At 38.3% G+C, this 20,337-nt stretch overlaps 1 protein-coding gene across 3 annotated transcripts in view; it reads right to left on the bottom strand.

Annotated features, from left to right (window-relative positions):
* Positions 1–1,212: 1,212 nt before the first annotated feature.
* The window catches only part of LOC141395045 (uncharacterized), a 165,730-nt gene continuing 146,605 nt past the window's right edge, over positions 1,213–20,337 (bottom strand). For all 3 annotated transcript variants that reach the window (XM_073970422.1, XM_073970424.1, XM_073970425.1), the window contains one exon: positions 1,213–19,095. In XM_073970422.1, coding sequence (XP_073826523.1) covers positions 4,368–18,986 — 14,619 coding nt within the window. In that variant the 5' untranslated portion in view covers positions 18,987–19,095 and the 3' untranslated portion in view covers positions 1,213–4,367. The remainder of the gene's footprint in view (positions 19,096–20,337) is intronic.

The raw sequence follows: 20,337 nt of genomic DNA, 5'->3' as shown, positions 1-20,337 counted from the left end.
TGTGGACCTGCATTATTGCTCTCAAAGCAATGTATCTGACTTCATCCAATCGTTTCTAATAGTAGGTAGGTCTTTTAAAAAATCATGAAAAAATCAATGCATTTTTTTCTCTTATTCAAATAAAAAAACAATAAAATATTTTTGTGTATATTAATTTTAATGCACTTTGGGTGTTTTTCATTCTTTTTGTTGTTTTTACTACAATTATACTTAGACAATAATAAATAACATTTAAACTATTAAAAATATGTCTTTTTTGTTGAGATTTCCATTTATCAATTTTTTTGTTTTTGTTACAAAATATTTTATATATAAATTTATTAGTATTTTACTTAAGCTACATATTCAACCGTGTATATAAATGTTTAATAATAAAAAAACGATATTAAAAACTATGACTAAGAACAACAATTAATAACTAAAATCTATTGAAATGGTTTTTTTATTTATTAAAACAGATATAGGCTTTTTATAATATTTAAATTTTACTTTCTTACATATATTTTACATTATTAATATTAAATATTCTATTAAATATTCAAATAAAGACTAATGACCAAATAAAAAGCCGGGCTAGCAAATGTGTGAAGTAGAAGAAGTCGAAAGGAGAGGGGAAAACAACAAATTACAACACGTTAACTGTCAGTAAATTTTTATTCTCGTGTATAAAAACCATTTAGCAAAATTTTACAACAAAAAAACATTTTTATTTTAAACGATTGCTTTAACAACAATAATGACAATAACAACAGAAAAAAAAACTACATTTACAATTGATTTTCTAGACGAACCTGGTGAAAACAAAAAAAATATATTTTAACATTAAATGTCATGTTTTACAAAAAAATAGTATAATTAATATTAAATGCCAGCAACAATAACAACAGCTGCAATAACCTTAGCCAAAACATGCAAAAACATTGTCCATGAAATTTGTATTGCCATTTCTCCCAATGCCCTTTTAACTGTTGACTTTAGAGATAATTTTTAAAAAAAAAACAGCATTTAAATTCGATTTACATATTTTTTAAAGTGAGCGGATAAATTCCGGCAGGATTGTTCTACGAGTATGAAATGAAAACTAAATATTTTCTTTATAAAATTCATTTGACTAATTTTTCCTTTAGAAGAGTTTTCACATCATCATGGGATTAAATGTCACACGAACATCATAGAATCATAGGGAAATAGTTGAAGAAATACGTAAAATTATTTTTTTTTTCCTTGAAGCACCTTTAATCTTTGTCCACTAACGTTTTAGGACTATTATCCCCGCAAAAATAAATCAACATTTAGTTTTAGTCTGATTTTTAAAACATGAGTTGTACGGTAGTTTATATTTAGATATTCCGCCTAAAAGTATGCTTTTTAATTAATCCTTGTCATGCCATGGCGTTATAAAATATTCATTCTTTCCGGAGGATTGTTTTTTCTATAGAAAAAATATTCCTCAGCTCCTGAGGATTTTGCAAAAAAACAATCCTCAGAAACTTAGGAATATTTTTTCTATGCAAAAAACAATCCTCAGAAACTGAGGAATATTTTTTATATAGAAAAAAACATCCTCAGGGACCTAAGGAAATTTTTTCTATAGAAAAAACCATCCTCAGGGACCTGAGGAAATTTTTTCTATAGAAAAAACCATCCTCAGGGACCTGAGGAAATTTTTTCTATAGAAAAAACCATCCTCAGGGACCTGAGGAAATTTTTTCTATAGAAAAAACCATCCTCAGGGACATGAGGAAATTTTTTCTATAGAAAAAACCATCCTCAGGGACCTGAGGAAATTTTTTCTATAGAAAAAACCATCCTCAGGGAACTGAGGAAATTTTTTCTATAGAAAAAACCATCCTCAGGGACCTGAGGAAATTTTTTCTATAGAAAAAACCATCCTCAGGGACCTGAGGAAATTTTTTCTATAGAAAAAACCATCCTCAGGGACCTGAGGAAATTTTTTCTATAGAAAAAACCATCCTCAGGGACCTGAGGAAATTTTTTCTATAGAAAACACAATCCTCAGGGAACTGAGGAAATTTTTTCTATAGAAAAAACCATCCTCAGGGACCTGAGGAAATTTTTTCTATAGAAAAAACCATCCTCAGGGACCTGAGGAAATTTTTTCTATAGAGAAAAACCATCCTCAGGGACCTGAGGAAATTTTTTCTATAGAGAAAAACCATCCTCAGGGACCTGAGGAAATTTTTCTATAGAGAAAAACCATCCTCAGGGACCTGAGGAAATTTTTCTATAGAGAAAAACCATCCTCAGGGACCTGAGGAAATTTTTTCTATAGAAAAAACCATCCCCAGGGACCTGAGGAAATTTTTTCTATAGAAAAAACCATCCCCAGGGACCTGAGGAAATTTTTTCTATAGAAAAAACCATCCTCAGGGACCTGAGGAAATTTTTTCTATAGAAAAAACCATCTTCAGGGACCTGAGGAAATTTTTTCTATAGAAAAAACCATCCTCAGGGACCTGAATAATTTTTTCCTATAGAAAAAAACATCATCAGGGACCTGAGGAAATTTTTTCTATAGACAAAAACCAACCTCAGGTTCCTGAGGATTGTTTTTTCTATAGAAAAAAAAACCATCCTCAGGAAATTTTTTCTATAGAAAAAACCATCCTCAGGGACCTGAGGAAATGTTTTCTATAGAAAAAACCATCCTCAGGGACCTGAGGAAATGTTTTCTATAGAAAAAACCATCCTCAGGGACCTGAGGAAATTTTTTCTATAGAAAAAACCATCCTCAGGGACCTGAGGAATTTTTTTTCTATAGAAAAAACCATCCTCAGGGACCTGAGGAATTTTTTTTCTATAGAAAAAACCATCCTCAGGGACCTGAGGAATTTTTTTTCTATAGAAAAAACCATCCTCAGGGACCTGAGGAATTTTTTTTCTATAGAAAAAACCATCCTCAGGGACCTGAGGAATTTTTTTTCTATAGAAAAAACCATCCTCAGGGTCCTGAGGAATTTTTTTTCTATAGAAAAAACCATCCTCAGGGACCTGAGGAATTTTTTTTCTATAGAAAAAACCATCCTCAGGGACCTGAGGAATTTTTTTTCTATAGAAAAAACTATCCTCAGGGACCTGAGGAATTTTTTTTCTATAGAAAAAAACCATCCTCAGGGACCTGAGGAATTTTTTTTCTATAGAAAAAACCATCCTCAGGGACCTGAGGAATTTTTTTTCTATAGAAAAAACCATCCTCAGGGACCTGAGGAATTTTTTTTCTATAGAAAACACCATCCTCAGGGACCTGAGGAAATTTTTTCTATGGAAAAAACCATCCTCAGGGACCTGAGGAAATTTTTTCTATGGAAAAAACCATCCTCAGGGACCTGAGGAAATTTTTTCTATGGAAAAAACCATCCTCAGGGACCTGAGGAAATTTTTTCTATGGAAAAAACCATCCTCTGGGACCTGAGGAAATTTTTTCTATAGAAAAAGCCATCCTCAGGGATCTGAGGAAATTTTTTCTATGGAAAAAACCATCCTCAGGGACCTGAGGAAATTTTTTCTATAGAAAAAGCCATCCTCAGGGACCTGAGGAAATTTTTTCTATAGAAAAAGCCATCCTCAGGGACCTGAGGAAATTTTTTCTATAGAAAAAATATTCCTCAGTTCCCGAGGATTGTTTTTTCTATAGAAAAAATACTCAGTTCCTGAGGTTTGTTTTTTTTTTTATGGAAAATTTTTCTCCATTCCTGAGGACTGTTTTATTCTCTAGAAATATTTCGCAGTTCCGAACAGTCCCTGAAAATTTCCCGGTCACCCAAAACGCCATTAAGACTGTCCTCATTGTATGATTTTTCTTTAGATGCTTTGGTGGTTTCATTAGGAATGTTCTCACAGTTGAATATAGCTGCAGACAATGTTTTGTGGAGTTCGTTGGGATATACCGACCTTTAAATCTCCCTATCACCAACAAATTTTTCAATACACCAGTAGTAGTGATGGTAGGGATGTTCTCATAGTTGGATATATCCTCAGACGATGTGTTTTGTTGGTGTTTGTTTTATTAGGGTGATTCTCATTGAACTGTCTACGGTTATTTCGGATATTCTCACTATTTTGCGGAGTGGTCCTGGTAATAAATTCCTAATGAGGTGTCAGTTTTTGACTTGGGAAATAAGTGATTTCAAGCCTAATGGGTTTATAATGAGTTCTTTAAACTCTAATTTAACTGTAGAAAATATTCAATTCAACGCCACTGTTTACCCATAAAGCCGCTACCACCTGTGGAATGAAAATTTACGGGGATAAGGTGGAAGTATTAAAAATTCTCTCACTAATTAAAGCTTTAATTTTTGTTTTGTTATGCTCAAAAATATTCGAATATTCCTCATTGAGATCGCTATTTATGGCCTATATTTATTCAATAATCTATTCTTTTTGTACTTTCGCAACACCCGATTGGCGTGATAATATTTAGAGAGTTTCTTTTGAGCATATTTTTCATGTAAATATTTGAAAAATTCTTCTTGCAAAAATTTATTCAAATTATCAGGTACAACTTCTTCATGATGTATGGTCGATATATCGGACATTGTATCACTCGATTGATCTTCATAGTCGGTGATAAAGGGTATATATTCACGATGGGGAGGTCGGGGTGAAAACGACTTGGGTGGTGGTGGTGGCGGTTGAAATTCTACATCTGTATCACAATCACTTAAAATTATAACCTCACTTTCCGAATCTGAACTAATGATGTGGATTTCAGAACCATCCGTATCTCTATTGACAATGCCTATCAGTTGTAGGGTATTGAATCTTTCGGTGGGCAATACAATTTCTTGACTCTCAACTGCTGGACCACTTTCATTTACATCGTTAGGGTTATTTTCGCCGGTTTGATCGTCGTTATTGTTGTTGTTGTTGCTGTCACTGACATTTACATCACATTGCAAAACATAAACATCATTATCACTACTATTTAAGATTTCATGTAAATTTATGAGTAGCAGATCCTGATTGGGCGCCACTGTTGTTATGGATGCCCTATCACTTTCATTATCCTCATGATCGGATAGCAATACCCCAGCTTGGCGATACATTTCCGCCAAGGCTTCTTCCACGCTTAGTTCACGTTCCACCAGCACATGGGGAACGGCAACATTATTATTTTCTTCTTCGGAACAGGTGGTTTCCGTTGCAACTACTACTTCATTACTTTGTACAATGGTAAGTTTGTTAATATTCAAGGAACTATTTAAGGCAGCCCTACAAAGGTCACTTAACTTTGGTATACTACATAAATTGGTTGAGCTAATATTTTCCTTAGTTTCTGTTTCTACGGAGGCATATTTCTGCGTCGGGTTTGTGTCATTTTCAGCTTCTTCAGCGCCGGGTTCTTCATCACTTTCTAACATCTTTTTGATATGTTCTATATCATTTGTTGATATGCTAGCATTCGTTACGCTTACCCTTGGTGGTTCAGTCTCAATGTCTCCTGCTTCTTCGTCGACGTCGTCGTCTTCTCCTCCGCCCATGACTTTGTGTAAGTGAGCAGTTACAGCTTCGATGTTTTCGTCCACTTGTGTTTGACATTGTTGAGAAAGTTCTTTCTCCAAAGCTTCCAATTCATCGAATTCGGATGATTTACTTGGTGATTTATCAGGATTTTTATTATAGATGGCATATTTAAAAGCATCATTGGCTGCAGAATCTTCATTGAGATTTTCAACTTCACGCCGAAGTAACTCTTCTTCTTGGGGATCTTCGAATCCGTTAAAATCGGAACCTTCATCAAAGCTTGTTTGATATTTAAAAGTCAAAAAGTCATTTGATGCATCGATGGAGTTGGCTTCATTGGGGATATTCGCAGTGTTGGATATTTCATCAGATGGTGTTATGATTTCGTTAGGGGTGTCCTCATTGTTGGATATATCTACAGATGGAGTTTGTTGGTGTTGTTTGGGAGATGAATTTGACAAAATCTCTCCATCACACAAAGAGGCATTGGACACATCAGCGGAAGTAAGTTCATTAGGGATATTCTCACTCTTCGATATTGCTTCAGCTGTTGTGCCGACTTCATTAGGGGTATTCTCACTGATGGATATATCCACAGATGTTTTGCGAACTTCTGTGGGATATATAACCCCGTCAATCTCTCGATCACCCAAAAAGTCTTTAGGTCTGTTCTCACTGTTGGATTTATTTTTTGATGGTGTTTTGATATCATTAGGGATGTTCTCACAATTGAATATATTTGCAGATGGTGTTTCGTTGGGTGATACCGACTTTTCAATCTCCCTATTACCCAAAAAGTCATTCGATACATGAGCCGAAGTGACTTTATTAGGGGTATTCTCAGATTCAAGTGATGTTTTTGGCAGTTCCTGGGCAGATTTGGCCCCTATAGTCCCTGGAGTGCTTAAGGTGTGGTTTTCAACACAGTCATCGGCTTTTGGACTTGGTAAATTAGTATTCTCAACCTCAATGGATTTTGGGGAGCGGCCCACAATTTTGCTCTGGACTTTGTCACACTCTAGAGTAGTTGAATCCAAGTTCTCCGTTTCTGGTTGAGAGAATTTTCGATTTACGGTGGAGAGGACTACTTTGTTAGATTCTACTTTACCAACAACACCATCTTCTTCTTTATTTCCTTCCCTTTCACCAGACTTTTGTTTTCTTAGGGAGTATCTTCTCGTTTCCACATAGCTAGGAGATGTGGAAATATCACCTCGTCTCTTTCTTAAGACACGACATTTTCCTTTGGTATTCCAGAAATTCATTTCGGGGCTAGGTTCACGGCTGCGCAAAGGTAAAGATGATCGTGTTAAGACTTCTTCCAAAGGCTTTAGATTGGATGGACTTGGTTCACAGTTGTGAATGTTTGAATATTCAGGTGATTTTGGGCTGATTGGAGGGAGTGAAGCAGATTGCTCCACATTTTTGCTCGACAAATCTAGGGATTTTTCAAATGCAGCTTCCGTTTTTGATAAGCATTTGACAACCGGATGTGGAGACTTGTCAGAAACATGGAGATTCTCATTAACCAGAGAGATTTCACTGTTAGCTGATAGTCCCTCACTTGTATGCGGAACATTTGTGGGAACTTCATCGCTTTGAGTTGAGATCATCGGCGGCGTTTTCACATCTTTCACACTTTCTTCAATCACAGAGACGGCTTTTGGTTCTGATGACGCCTTAGTTATTAATTCTGCTCCCAATTCGGTGTTAGAAGTATTTGTCCTCTCTGGGAATTCAGTAGGGGTAATAACCGTTTCCTCTATCTTCTTTGATTCTTCAGCAACCTCTAGGGATTCTGTAGCCGGTATTTCTCCTACAATCTTTGGTGCTTCCTGATTTCCAATTTCATCTTCAAAACATGAAAGATTCTTCGATTCTTCAAGGCTTTGAGTGTAGATTTCCTTGGGACTTGCTAACATCTTAGCTGTTGAACTGGTATCTTGGTTGGGAAGGGTCTCCGCAGCCAATTCATTTGAAACACTTTCTTCTTCTACTTGGCTGGAAGGCTTATCCACTGACAATTCATTTGAACCTTTTTCTTCTTCTTTGGGGAGATTTTTATTTTGGAAAATAATATCTTTGGGACTTGCTGAAGATTCTTCTTGAGTGGAAAGAGAGTCCTCAAAGACCTTAGAAAGATTGTCCTTTGCCTTCTCCTCTAGTGTTAGTTCGTCTTGGCTGTAAAGAATTTCTTCGGTTTGATGGGGAAGAGATTCACATCGTTCTTTTGTTGTGTGGAGAATGTTCTCTGATTCTTCCACTGATCTGTTATTGACTTCAGCAATGTCGGAAGGGCTCGTTTGAGCTTCGTCCGTATGATCACTCAAAGAAACTGTTTGACCATTTACACCATTATCCGATAATGCAAGTACATCGCTAACAAGTGGGGTTGTTGATTTTGGTGCTTCACTTTTAACTCCAAGATCCTTCTCGCAGCTATCTTCATCTGCACAATCGGAGACTTCCAAAGGACTCGTTTGAGCTTCGTCCGTATGATCACTCAAAGAAACTGTTTGACCACTTACACCATTATTCGATAACGCAAGTTCATCGCTAACAAGTGGGGTGGTTGCTTTTGGTGCTTCACTTTTAACTCCAAGATCCTCCTCGCAGCTATCTTCATCTGCAAAGTCGGAGACTTCCAATGAGGGTGATTGAGGTGTATCTCTGACAGAACTGACTTCATGAGATGCCATGGAATTTTGAGTTTCCGTTTCTCCACAATTTCTTTCTTCGTCCTGAAAATTAGAACTGGGAAATTCATCCAAGGAAGGCGATTGAGGTGAAGCCATGACAGAATCTGCTTCTTGAGTTTGTATTCCATCTTCGTTTATTTCTTCACCTGCAATAGGCGTACTAGGAATGGCATCCAAAGTAGGCGATTGAGGTGAATGCGTAACATGACATGTTTCTTGAGATGGCTCGAAATCTTGGAATTGAACTCTATCTTTAATAGTTTCTTTCTCAGCGATTTCTGTAGTGAATGATTCATTCAATAAAGATGATCGGTTTCCTTCAGACATATCACATGGATTTAGCGGTGAACTTAACTGCTTTTCTGAATCAAGATATACTTCTTGTGTATCAGTGCCTACATTCTGCCTCTGAACTTCATGTACACTTGTTTCTTCTTCGCTTGATTGATAATTTTCGAGGTCATCTTTGCTAGAATGCAATTTATTTACGGATTCTTGAGTTTCAATTCCATTTTTCTTAGGATAGTTTTCCCTTGGTGATATCGCTTCGTCACTAGAGTTAGTCAGAGTTTCAACTCCAAGTTCACCGGAAGAGTTTGCATCTAATGGCATCGGTTCTTCACTACTGCCCGACGAAACATCTAACAAAATGCGCTGATGATATTTGAAATTGTCTTCCAATGTGTTTTCACATACACTTTGATTCTGCTTTTCTGTTGCGGCTTCCATGTTTGCTTCGTGATTCGATGAATTCGCCGAAGTTTTTATATCTTCACTGTCTAATTTCGGATTTTCCATATCAGGATCATCATCTGCGGAATTTATTGATTGTTCCACAAATGGTTGCCGGTTGAATTTGGGAGTTTCTTTGCCTGATTCATGTTGTTCTATGTTGATTGATGCATTCTGTTCACTGCAGAGTTTGGGAGTTTCCACATCCAGATCTTCATCTGGGGAATTTGTTAATTGCTCTACAATTGATTCCCTGTTGAATTTCAGTGCTTCTATGCTATTATCATGATCTGTTGAGTCTGTTGCTGCACTCTGTTCACTGTTGAGATTGTCATTTTCAAGATCAAATTCATCATCTGCGTTATTCATCGACGGTTTTAAAAATTGTTTTATCTTGAATTTGTGTGTTTTTACGTCAGGTTCATGATCCGATGAGTTTGTTGCTGGACTCAGTACACTGTTGAGTTTGCGATTCTCCATATCAGGATCTTTATCGGCGGAATTTGCTGATGATTTGGGAGTTTCTACACTAGGATCACAATCAGCTGAGTTTGTTGAAGGTTCCATGGAGGATTGAGGTATGCAACCCACGAGTTCTGCATTCTTTTCCTCTTTCTCCAACATTTCCTCGGCTATTGGAGTTATGGGTGAGATGATTGTATCCTTTTCAACTTCAATCTCCTTCAAGTTGGACGGAGATGTTGGTGAATTTGACAACTCTGGCAAATGTTCTTCTCTGTGAGATACAAATTCTGAATCAGTTTCATCTTTCTCCAACATTTCCTCGGCTACCTTTTCGTCAATGGAAATTATGTTTGAGTTGATTGCATCCGTTTCAGCTTCAATCTCCCTCAAGTTGACCGGCGATGTAGGTGAATTTGACAACTTTGGCAAATGTTCTTCTCCGTGAGATACAATTTCTGAATCAGTTTCCAAAGGATTCATAGGTGAGTGGATGGATTCCGTTTCAGCTTCAATCTCCTTCAAGTTGGCCGGAGATGTTGGTGAATTTGACAACTCTGGCAAATGTTCTTCTCCGTGAGATACAAATTCTGAATCTGTTTCCAAAGGATTCGTAGGTGAGTGGATGACTTCGGTTTCAACTCCAATCTCCCTCAACATGACCGGCGATCTTGGTGAATTCGACAACTCTGACAAATGTTCTTCTCCGCGAGATACAAATTCTGAATCTGTTTCCAAAGGATTCGTAGGTGAGTGGATGACTTCCGTTTCAGCTTCAATCTCCTTCAAGTTGACCGGCGATGTAGGTGAATTCGACAACTCAGATACGTTTTCTTCTCTTTGAGACAGAAAATCTGAATCAATTTCCCCAGTTTGTAAGTTAGATCCCTTTAAATACGACGGAGATGTGTGGCAATTAGGCAAGTCGTATACACATTCCTTTTCTTCTTCGTCTTTAGGTGATAACTGAGAATTGAATTCGACTTCTTTATGTTCCGGGCTTTTGCAATCTTTTGACAGGTCAAGAACATCACTTAGTTCTACTTTGGTTTGGGAGTTGGCCGAGTGGTCTTTCACATATGAAGTTTCCGAACACTGGGTTGAATCGTGGCCCATTGGAATAACTTCTTCTCCCTGATTTGAAGATGAATGCGTATCTTGAGCGGAATTTTCATTTTCTGGATACAAGACAATTTCCTTTTCTTTCTCATCTTTACAGGGCGGGTTTTGTGAGGAAGATTGAATTGATACGCTCTCCCTTTCTTCTAAATCAAATACAGGACCTTTAGCATTTTCATGAACGTGAGGAAACACTTGGTGGCTATGGTCAGAACATTCGAAAGAAGATCTTGAATCATCTCTAATATCTATTTGTTTATCTATTTCTGTGATGGGACTCTCAATTATTGGTGGGGTTTCTTGACGCACCTCAGCAGCTTCTAGCGAATCAATTGCATTTTCATTTGTTTTATAGAGGCTCAAAACATCTTCAACTTGTGGCGCCAACGGAGATTCGGGAGTCTCAGGCAGTGATGATTTGATGGAATTTTGGTTGATTTGATTTGGAGTTTCTTCCACTGCCTTTTGAGGTACCTTGGTTTCATAAATTTGCTCTGTATTTTCATCTTTGGGAAACAGTTTCTGGGAATCGCTCTGAATACAATTTGCAGAATTAGGTGGAGTTTGAGTAATAACTTCCAAAGCGATTTTGCTTGCAGGAGCTTTAATCATTCCCTCATTGATTCTAGAACCTTCCAAAGAGTTCGGTTCTAATGACTTAGCATAGGGATGATGTTCAGAATTTGCGTGGGTTTCATTCGTGTGTTCCTTCTCGGTTTCATGATTACTTTCGGATTTGGGACTTAGGCAAATCGCTGCTGCTTCTTTGCCTGAATCCTCAGTCTCTCTCGAAGTCAATCCCAATGAAGTTTTAAGCGTCTCTTCCATTATTTCTGATGGAATTTCTGGAGTCTTTGCCACGGAACTAAATTCAGTTTCTTCATCGTTAACAAATACCGATTCATCATCATTTTTAGAATGCACCGATGATCTTGTATCGTTTTCTGACATATTATTCAGGTTAGCAGGAGTGTTGGGTTTGGAAATAATTTCTCCAACTATTTCGTCATCCGACTCGAATTCTTCTTCGGATGTACTGTCTTCAGTTATATCAACAATGTTTGTTGGATTTTCCATTTGAGATGTGGTATTCTCGGAGTTTGCTGTATTCCTATTTAGATCTTCGTCCTCTTCTACATCGGAATCATCAGAAGAAGATGATGAGGAGGAGTCGTCGGAAAGTTCAATAATATCATCATTGCTTGAAGCAATATCGCTTTCGGGTAAGGCCTTTTCATCCACTGGGGAAATGGTTTTCGATACGGCGGAGTGGACACCTTCAGAAGCTTTATAATTCTCCTCTGTAGAAAATTGAGTCAAGACATTTTCGTCAGGCTGTGTGTTGTTGGTGGTCTGTTCTGGAAATAAGTCCGTATTTCTGGTGACTACATCGAAGTTACTATCTTCAGTGGATAAAGGTTCACCATCAAGCTGTGCTTTGCTTGGTAAATCATCTTCCAATTCACAGGAATCGCAACGCATTAAATTTTCCTGATCATTTTCGGTAGAGAGTGTATTTAATGATTCCTCATTCCTGTTGGAACATTCAGGTATAGAGCTTTGCAAATCTCTTTCATCACTTATTTCAGGGATAGATTCCACGGTATTTGGACTTAGCCGGGATTCGTACGCTACGTCTTGTAGTGGTGACAATTGCCTAGACAAATCTAATGGTTTATCACACTCACTAAAGCTTTGCTCTGGTGTAGCAGGTTCTTGTTCTTGTTGAGGAAATGGTTCCAAGGGTGATTCAGGTATTTGTGGTGATGAATTTGTGGAGATATCCTCAGCAGTATGAAGTTGCAATGACGATTTTGAAATTTGAGGTGGTGTATTTGAGGAATGTTGATTGCCCTCGTTCTCTACCAAGTTATAGGCAGAATTATCGATTTCCACTGGTGATTTTGGGCATGGATTTGAGGAGATTTGATCATCCTCAGTCTCTCTCACATTATCCAAAATGGTATCCTGCACTTTTGCTGCATCAGGGCAGAGTTCAATTGGAGATTTTCTCAATCTTGGCGATGAACATGCAAGGATTTGATCTTCATCGGTTCTAGGTGTCTGCAGTTCATTTTCTACACTCCAGCAGGAACTTTTGGGAGACGCGCAGCCTGATAATGCTGTAACAGTAGGTCGTCTTATTTTTATTGCTGGTATTTTGAGATTTTTATCAACATTTTCATTAGACACTTCAGTGCAGTTTGAGTTTATTTGGGCTTCAGGTAATCTGGAAATCATCTCCGCATCGAATTTTTCACAGAATTTTGAGTTTTCAGGCGCCGCAACATTTTCATCGGGTTCTTCACCGAACTTTGAGCTTTCATTGAAATCCGGTGGTGGTGGAATATTGAATTCTTTCAGCATTCCTTTAGTTTTGGGACAACCCATAGTTTTTCTTCCAATCACCCGCATATCATCCTTTGGTGAATTGCGAATTTTGGAAAGCTTTTCACATTTCTCCACAACTTTCCTAAGAGTTTTTAGGGTTTCATTCTCATTGGCATCAACGTCTGTATCCGAAGAATCAGAACCACTTGAGCTCACACTTTCATCGCCATCTTTAACTCGATGCTCATCTTCATCGGAACTTTCGGAACTTGAAGAGGAACTATTCGATGATTGATCAGTATCCGTTTCGTTACCTTCTGATTCTGATCCAGATTCTTCATCATCTGATCTATTAGGTGAAACCTTTGAAACTGTAAAAGTTTTATTGATATATGAACTTGCTGATTCCGAACTCTCTGTGGATCCTTCAGGTTGGGTAACATGTTTCCTTATCACAGTTGTGGTCTGGGCTTTTATCCGAAGAATTATGGGAGGATTTTTGATGGGTTTTTCCTTAATTTTCGGTTGAGATTTGGTTTCTGTTGTCGTTGGTTTTGGTGAACTGGAGTTGGAGTTCTCCTCAACTTTACTCTTGGCTTTGCGTATAACAGTTGTTTGTACAACAGCCTTTGGACTTTCTGGCTCAACGTCCTGGGCTTCGTAGCATTTCATTTTCTTGGCCTCAAAATCGTGATCTGAGGCCTTCGTTTCAATTTTCCTTATGACACTGGTCACCCTGGGTGAATCTATTTGTTTGGGTGATTTTAGTTCTTGTTCTTCTGGTGTTTCTCGTTGAGCGCCACTGTGATCTAAAGCAATTGGTTCACCAGAATTTGGTTCAGTGTTGAGGAATCTATTGGTTTGGGTGATTTCCTTCAGGTTTAAGGAATCTTTGGTACATGGCAATTCATTTTCTTCGGGGCTTTTACGTTGGGCGCCACATTGATCCAAGGAATTTTCTTCAGTGTTGAGAATTTTAATGACTGGATTTCTGGTTTCTGCAAAAAATTCTTTGCCAGTCGGTGTATCAATTAAGTGGCTTATTGGATTTGTGGAATTTCGAGAAGTATCCTCAGAATTTAGTTCAGGTTTGGCGATTTGAATAACCGGTTTCCGTGTCTCTGGACATAAGTCTTGGGTAGCCGTAGCCTTATTTGGTGGGCTTCTGGAAATGTCACAGTTTATGGCCGAATGCGAGTCTTCGAACTTTGCAATCTTCGGGAGAGATGACCTAGATACAGATTCTACCGGTAGAGATGAAATAGTTTCAGATTCTACGGGGCTGGTGGGAGTTGGAATTGGTTCTAGTTCCAAATCCCTGCTTTTTTCTTCAGTTGGAATCGCCTCTATTGAATGGGTGGTTTGATCCTGATCGATGATCTCAGTTTCGGAGGCCTTTAATGATTCGTCTTGAGGTCTTTGAAGATTTTCTGTGGCTTGAATTGTAGAACTTTCCACCCCGCTCACTGCTACATCCACGGCCTTACGAATAACTCCACCAAACAGGGAATTCTGATTTTCCCGAAATTCCTTCTCGGCCAATTGATTTTCCAAAATATCAGCTGCCATTTTGTCTTCCTCCAAAATAATAGCTTCCTCATTCGATGTTGGTACCCTTATGGGATAAACGGCTGGCAGAACCTCCTCAGTATCTTCCGGTATAAGAATCACTTTTCCTTCATCCGTTAAATCCTCCACCTCCTTTGCCACAATTACTTCTTCAGATGATGCCAAATCAATTATGTCCTCATCAGACAGTTTCACCACATCAGCATCAAGGTTGGGCGCCGCCTCTTCCGTCTCCATGAGACTGCGTATAACCTCACATGTTTCGCACGAGGGGTCGGTGCAAATGTGTTTCTCATCAGACACTGCCGCGTCATCCTCCATCTGCTGCTCCACTGACTGAATTACAAAACGTTTTCGAAAATCTTCGGAATTTATGACCCCCAAGACGAGAGTTTTCAAAGGCAATGGACTTAGCTCCGCACAAGGCTCAGGACTGGTCTGCATGGAATAGTTTTTTATGGATTGCCTTTTGATCAGAGGCAAATGTTTTTCCTTTAGGTCAGCCATAAAATCCCTAACCATTTGGCTGCGATGTTGGGGATAACGGCGTATATTTTGCATGGCTTTGTAGTAAAATGAAGAAGGTTTTCTTCTGCGCCTCGGCGGTAGAGGTTTATTTGAGGCAATGGCAGGAGGTCTATTGCGTGACTTTTTCGTATAGACCTGGGGAAAATTTGATTCCTTTGGTGAGATGGCCCCATCTGTAGCGCAGCGAGATTTTTTATTATCCTGTAAAGACGTGCCGTCCTCAGCATCATGTTTCTTTTCCATTTCATCTCTTAGCTTTCGCTTACGTTTATAGAACTTGGAAAAATCTTGAACTTTTTGCTCAATTTCCTTGTCGGCCTTGCTGAGACTATCGCTATTGTTGGAGATTTTGTTGATAAAGGTCTCATATTCCTTTTCAAACAGGGAGGATTCGTTTGAGTGGCGACTGCAGCCGCTATCATAACCGTCGGTATCGGCAGGTGGACGTGTGTTTGCTGCAGTTGCTGCTGGAGGGATGGTATTTGATTTTGAATTTTCCAATTGTAAATCTGCAAAAGCTACTTGGCGATCTTCTGCCACAGAGGTTGCATCATTTCTCTTAGAATCTTGAGCTACTCCAGGACTAATTTGCTGATTGTTAGTGATGCTGGGTTTAACAATTACCGAGTCTTGCTGCAACTGATCCAATTCCTTTTCCACATCAAAATTATCCAAGCTAAGAGATGAGTTGCTTTCACCCACACTGGACGCCACGGTGGCACTGACAGTTGCTAAGCTATTGGTGTTTTCATTTACCTTAGATGCCAATTCAGTATCGGCCGTTGGGAAACTATTTAAATCGGAGGTATTGTCATTTACGTTGGGCGCCACCGTAGCACCTGTGCCACCATTTCCGCTGGATTTTTCAATATCCACAATAATATCCGGTAAATTGGCATATTGCTGGGCATCTAAATCGTCCGTTAAAATGCTGGTGGTTGTTGCTTGGGGTACCTCGGGTTCTTTTACGACCACTTGGGGCTTGTCATTGAGCACTTGAGGTGAATCGGGTTCCTTGTCGACACTAACGCTTTGCAAAACTTCATTGATTACACCCGTTCCGGGTTGTTGATCAAAGGCCATAAGATCCTCGTTGGTGGTGCTGGCATAATCATCCTCATCATCATTCCAATTGGCTATAAAATCACGTAGGCTTAAATTTTTGGTAGAATCATCCGTCGACGATTTGTTTTGATTGTCTAGCTGAGAAGTCTCATCTTCAGCAAATCCCGCAGAGGCGTTGGGATATTCATTAAAGCTTGTGTTGGTTTCGGGGGTATTTAATAATAAATCTCCCGTTATGTGTCCGCCATAAGATGGCTGGGTATTTCCTCCACGTGGCACAGATTCCTGGGACCTGTAGTAATCACTTTGTGGCGGTGGTTGCATTGCAGGTGGTTTGCGATAATCCAATAAGGCACGTTTGGCCGCCGAGACAGCATAATTTGTGGCCGCCATTTCAGCTGCCGCTCCACCAAGGCCCATTGCGGAATTGCTGGTATTTGCAGACGAGATTGTTTCATGCAGGTAACTATCGTATGTGAGATCATTGCTGTAGCCTGGGCCATTGGGGTTAACTAGGGGTTCATGAGCAATTAACGGACCCGCCGGTTGTTGTCCATGATGATGATGCGCCTGGGGATGGTGGGACATTTGATTGGTGGAGGTGGGGTATAGCTGTTGATTGCTCGCCGTACCATATTGATAGCTGGTGACGGCAGGATGCCTGTGGTGTTGTGGATGGTGGTGGTGGCTTAAGTGTTGAGGTGTATTGGCAGTTGTGGGATCGTAATGCGAGCCCATATAGAGATCATTTTTCAGTTTATTTGCAGTTGCGGATGTTGGGTATTCCAAACCTCCGCTAGGGGCATATTTGCTGGCTGGCTGATTCAAATGTGCCTGCTGCGAATTTAGGCTCTGTGCAGCTGGATATGAGGGAGGAATTTGACCCAAGTTTGCCATTGGTTGGCCATGGGTTATGCGTCCCGTGGCAGGTGGTGGTGGTCCCGATGGATAGTAGCAATTTTGTGTCTGATAAGGTGCCGGCGGACAACATGATTGCCGTATTGCAGTTGCAGGATTTGTGGCATAGTAAGGATTGCTACTACCATGCATGGAGCCAGGATGAGGAACATGGTGTGGTGGTGGCGGAGCCGCAGCAACCGCCAATCTGTCATTTAAAGTGTTATGGCTACTGCCGGGCCATAAATGATGAGTCGGGTGTCTGCTGGAAGGAGGGCTAACGTAGGCATTTTGTTGATAAGGCGGTGGCGGGGGTGCAACTCCGGCATATTTGTCATATTTCATGGCATATTTATCCGCTGGCATATAGTAAGGGTCGCGAGCTGTTAAGTGGCTGCTATTGGCAGTTCCTAAATAACTTGCATGTGTTGGTGCCACGGTGGCTGTGGGTAAATGTCCAGCAGATGATGGGGGTGGTGGTGGAGCTCCCGTTCCTCCACGACTATTTGCCCCTGCATAATCCATACCCCATGGCCAGCTGGAGGAATTAAGAGCCGCATTAGTCTTGCGATAAACCGACTCTACTGGGGCTGCCTCATATCCTAAAGATGATGGATATGCCGCCGTGGGATACATATATCCGGGATTGGGTGGTAAAAGTGAAGATCCCGCATGTTGGGCCGCCGCACCAGGATAAAAATTATTCGCATTGTGGTAGAGAGATTTACCAGGTGTTGAACCATAACTGGTGACCTCTTTCAGTTGAGATTTTGCTGCGGCATAGTATTTCTGTTGCTGATGATAGGCCGAGGCATTGGAGGCTAAATTGCTAAATTGGTCATGATGATAATCCAAAGGCGCTTTGTGTTTTTGTAGTTCAGCATAGTAGGCGCTGGCACCACTGGGCTGGGATTGCGCCAACGGTTGGGCATAGAAAGGTGTGGCGGCAGCTTGGGGTTTAGTTGTGGCCACAGAAGCTGTTGAATTATTTGTTGATGGCATTGAAAGCAGGGATGAGGATGATGATCGTGATTTTGAGCTGGAGGAGGTTGCTGAAGATTGTCCAAAGGGTTGATTGTGCTTTGCTGTTGTCGGTGCTGATGCTGCCGCCGCCGCTGTTGTTGACTCATGTTGATAAGTTTGGTGGCCAGAAGTGCTGCGCTGACGGTCATAGCTAATGCCGGATGTTGGACCTGTGGCCTTGTAACTATGACCCATAGACTGTTGGGGATAGGGAGTTGTGTGCAAATTGGAATTTGGGGAACTATCAAAGGCACCCGCAGAACCTGCTGTACCTAGGCCATATGCAGTAGGCGAATGACTATGACTCTGAGGCAAATGACTCTGTTGATGCTGCTGGGTCACCAGAGAGGATTCCTGTTGCTGAAACGACTGATTATAATCATACCCGGTATAATATTGCTGTGATCTTTGGGAATGTTGTAACTGTTGCTGTTGCAAATTCAAATTCGTTTGGGAATGTTGTTGCACCACTTGGTGTTGTTGTTGCTGTTGCGTTTGTAGATGTAAATGCTGCTGACCAGTGGCGGAATGTTGCTGATATTGTGTTGAATAGACTTGCGAATCATGGGTTTGCTGGTGATTCTGGCTGGTTATAGCTTCACTATAAAATGGAGAAACTGTGGCCACCGTTGCAGCGGGTATTATGGGTTCTGCTATGGCAACCGGTGTTGTCGATGTGCCATGTGTTTCATAACTGTTGGTGGGTGTTGCCGATGTGCTACCATATCCACTACTGTTGCTACTTGTACTGCTGTTACTGCTACCACCACCACTGCTGGCGCTGCTGTGACCAATAATCAGGCTGCCACTGCTACTACTGTTGGTGCTGCTACTGCTATTGCTGCCCGAGCTAATGATATTGCTGTGTATTAAACTACTGTGCTGCTGGTGATGAGGATGGTGTTGGTCATGGTGGAGGTGGTGCTGACCCGCTCCATTGCTCAGATTGCCATTGATGATAACATTCGATGATGGCGACGATGACAAGGCTGGCGATGATGTTGCTGTATTTGTTGTTGTCTGGTTGGCTGCAACAATTGATGGTACTGCTGCCACCGCACCACCAGCTGTATCCATTATTTATTAACTCTGCTGCGAGTTTTTGTTTGTGTGCTCTGCTGTCTCGTCGTTGGTTGGTTTTACCGTTCCCTAAGGCCATACATTTAGTTGAGTTCAATTTTCTGATCTGAAAATAAAGATTAGAAAATATTGTGTTCAAAGATCATGCGTTTCAAAATTAACTAGAACTTGTCATTAAAAAGTATATAAAATATTTTTGTTATTTGTATTTTTTCTGAAGGGTAATTAGTATTTTCATGGATAATTAGAAATCATCTAAATGGATAAATTGATTTTTAAATTTGTTTGTTTTCAATAAAACCATAAAATCATTTCTTCATTCGGTGTTCCCCTAAACGAAGGGGTCTAACAACACGTGGAAACAAACGTTTTGTACTAAGTGAAGCAACGGATGATGGTGCTGACCTTGGCTCTCTGTAGTTTAAAAAATAATAAATAATTCTTAAAATGTTAGTATAAATAAAATATGGAAATACATAGCTAATAATGCACAATAAATTATTTACTACAAAAAAAGTTGTGAAGGCCACCTACATATGTAAGTATATTGACCTGTAAATAACTATTTTTGGAGTTCATAAGGACGAAGAAAGTTATTAACAAAGTATAAAATAAAAAATATGAAATATAAAATATAAAATATAAAATAAAAAATATAAAATATAAAATATAAAATATAAAAAAATATAAAATATAAAATATAAAATATAAAATATAAAATATAAAATATAAAATATAAAATATAAAATATAAAATATAAAATATAAAATATAAAATATAAAATATAAAATATAAAATATAAAATATAAAATATAAAATATAAAATATAAAATATAAAATATAAAATATGAAATATAAAATATAAAATATAAAATATAAAATATAAAATATAAAATATAAAATATAAAATATAAAATATAAAATATAAAATATAAAATATAAAATATAAAATATAAAATATAAAATATAAAATATAAAATATAAAATATAAAATATAAAATATAAAATATAAAATATAAAATATAAAATATAAAATATAAAATATAAAATATAAAATATAAAATATAAAATATAAAATATAAAATATAAAATATAAAATATAAAATATAAAATATAAAATATAAAATATAAAATATAAAATATAAAATATAAAATATAAAATATAAAATATAAAATATAAAATATAAAATATAAAATATAAAATATAAAATATAAAATATAAAATATAAAATATAAAATATAAAATATAAAATATAAAATATAAAATATAAAATATAAAATATAAAATATAAAATATAAAATATAAAATATAAAATATAAAATATAAAATATAAAATATAAAATATAA

The sequence above is a fragment of the Musca autumnalis genome, unplaced genomic scaffold (assembly GCF_047663935.1).
Source record: "Musca autumnalis isolate F117 unplaced genomic scaffold, ASM4766393v1 scaffold_2, whole genome shotgun sequence".
NCBI classification, from domain to species: domain Eukaryota; kingdom Metazoa; phylum Arthropoda; class Insecta; order Diptera; family Muscidae; genus Musca; species Musca autumnalis.
Note: the sequence above shows the minus strand (reverse complement) of the source record. Positions and strands in the feature narration are given on the sequence as shown.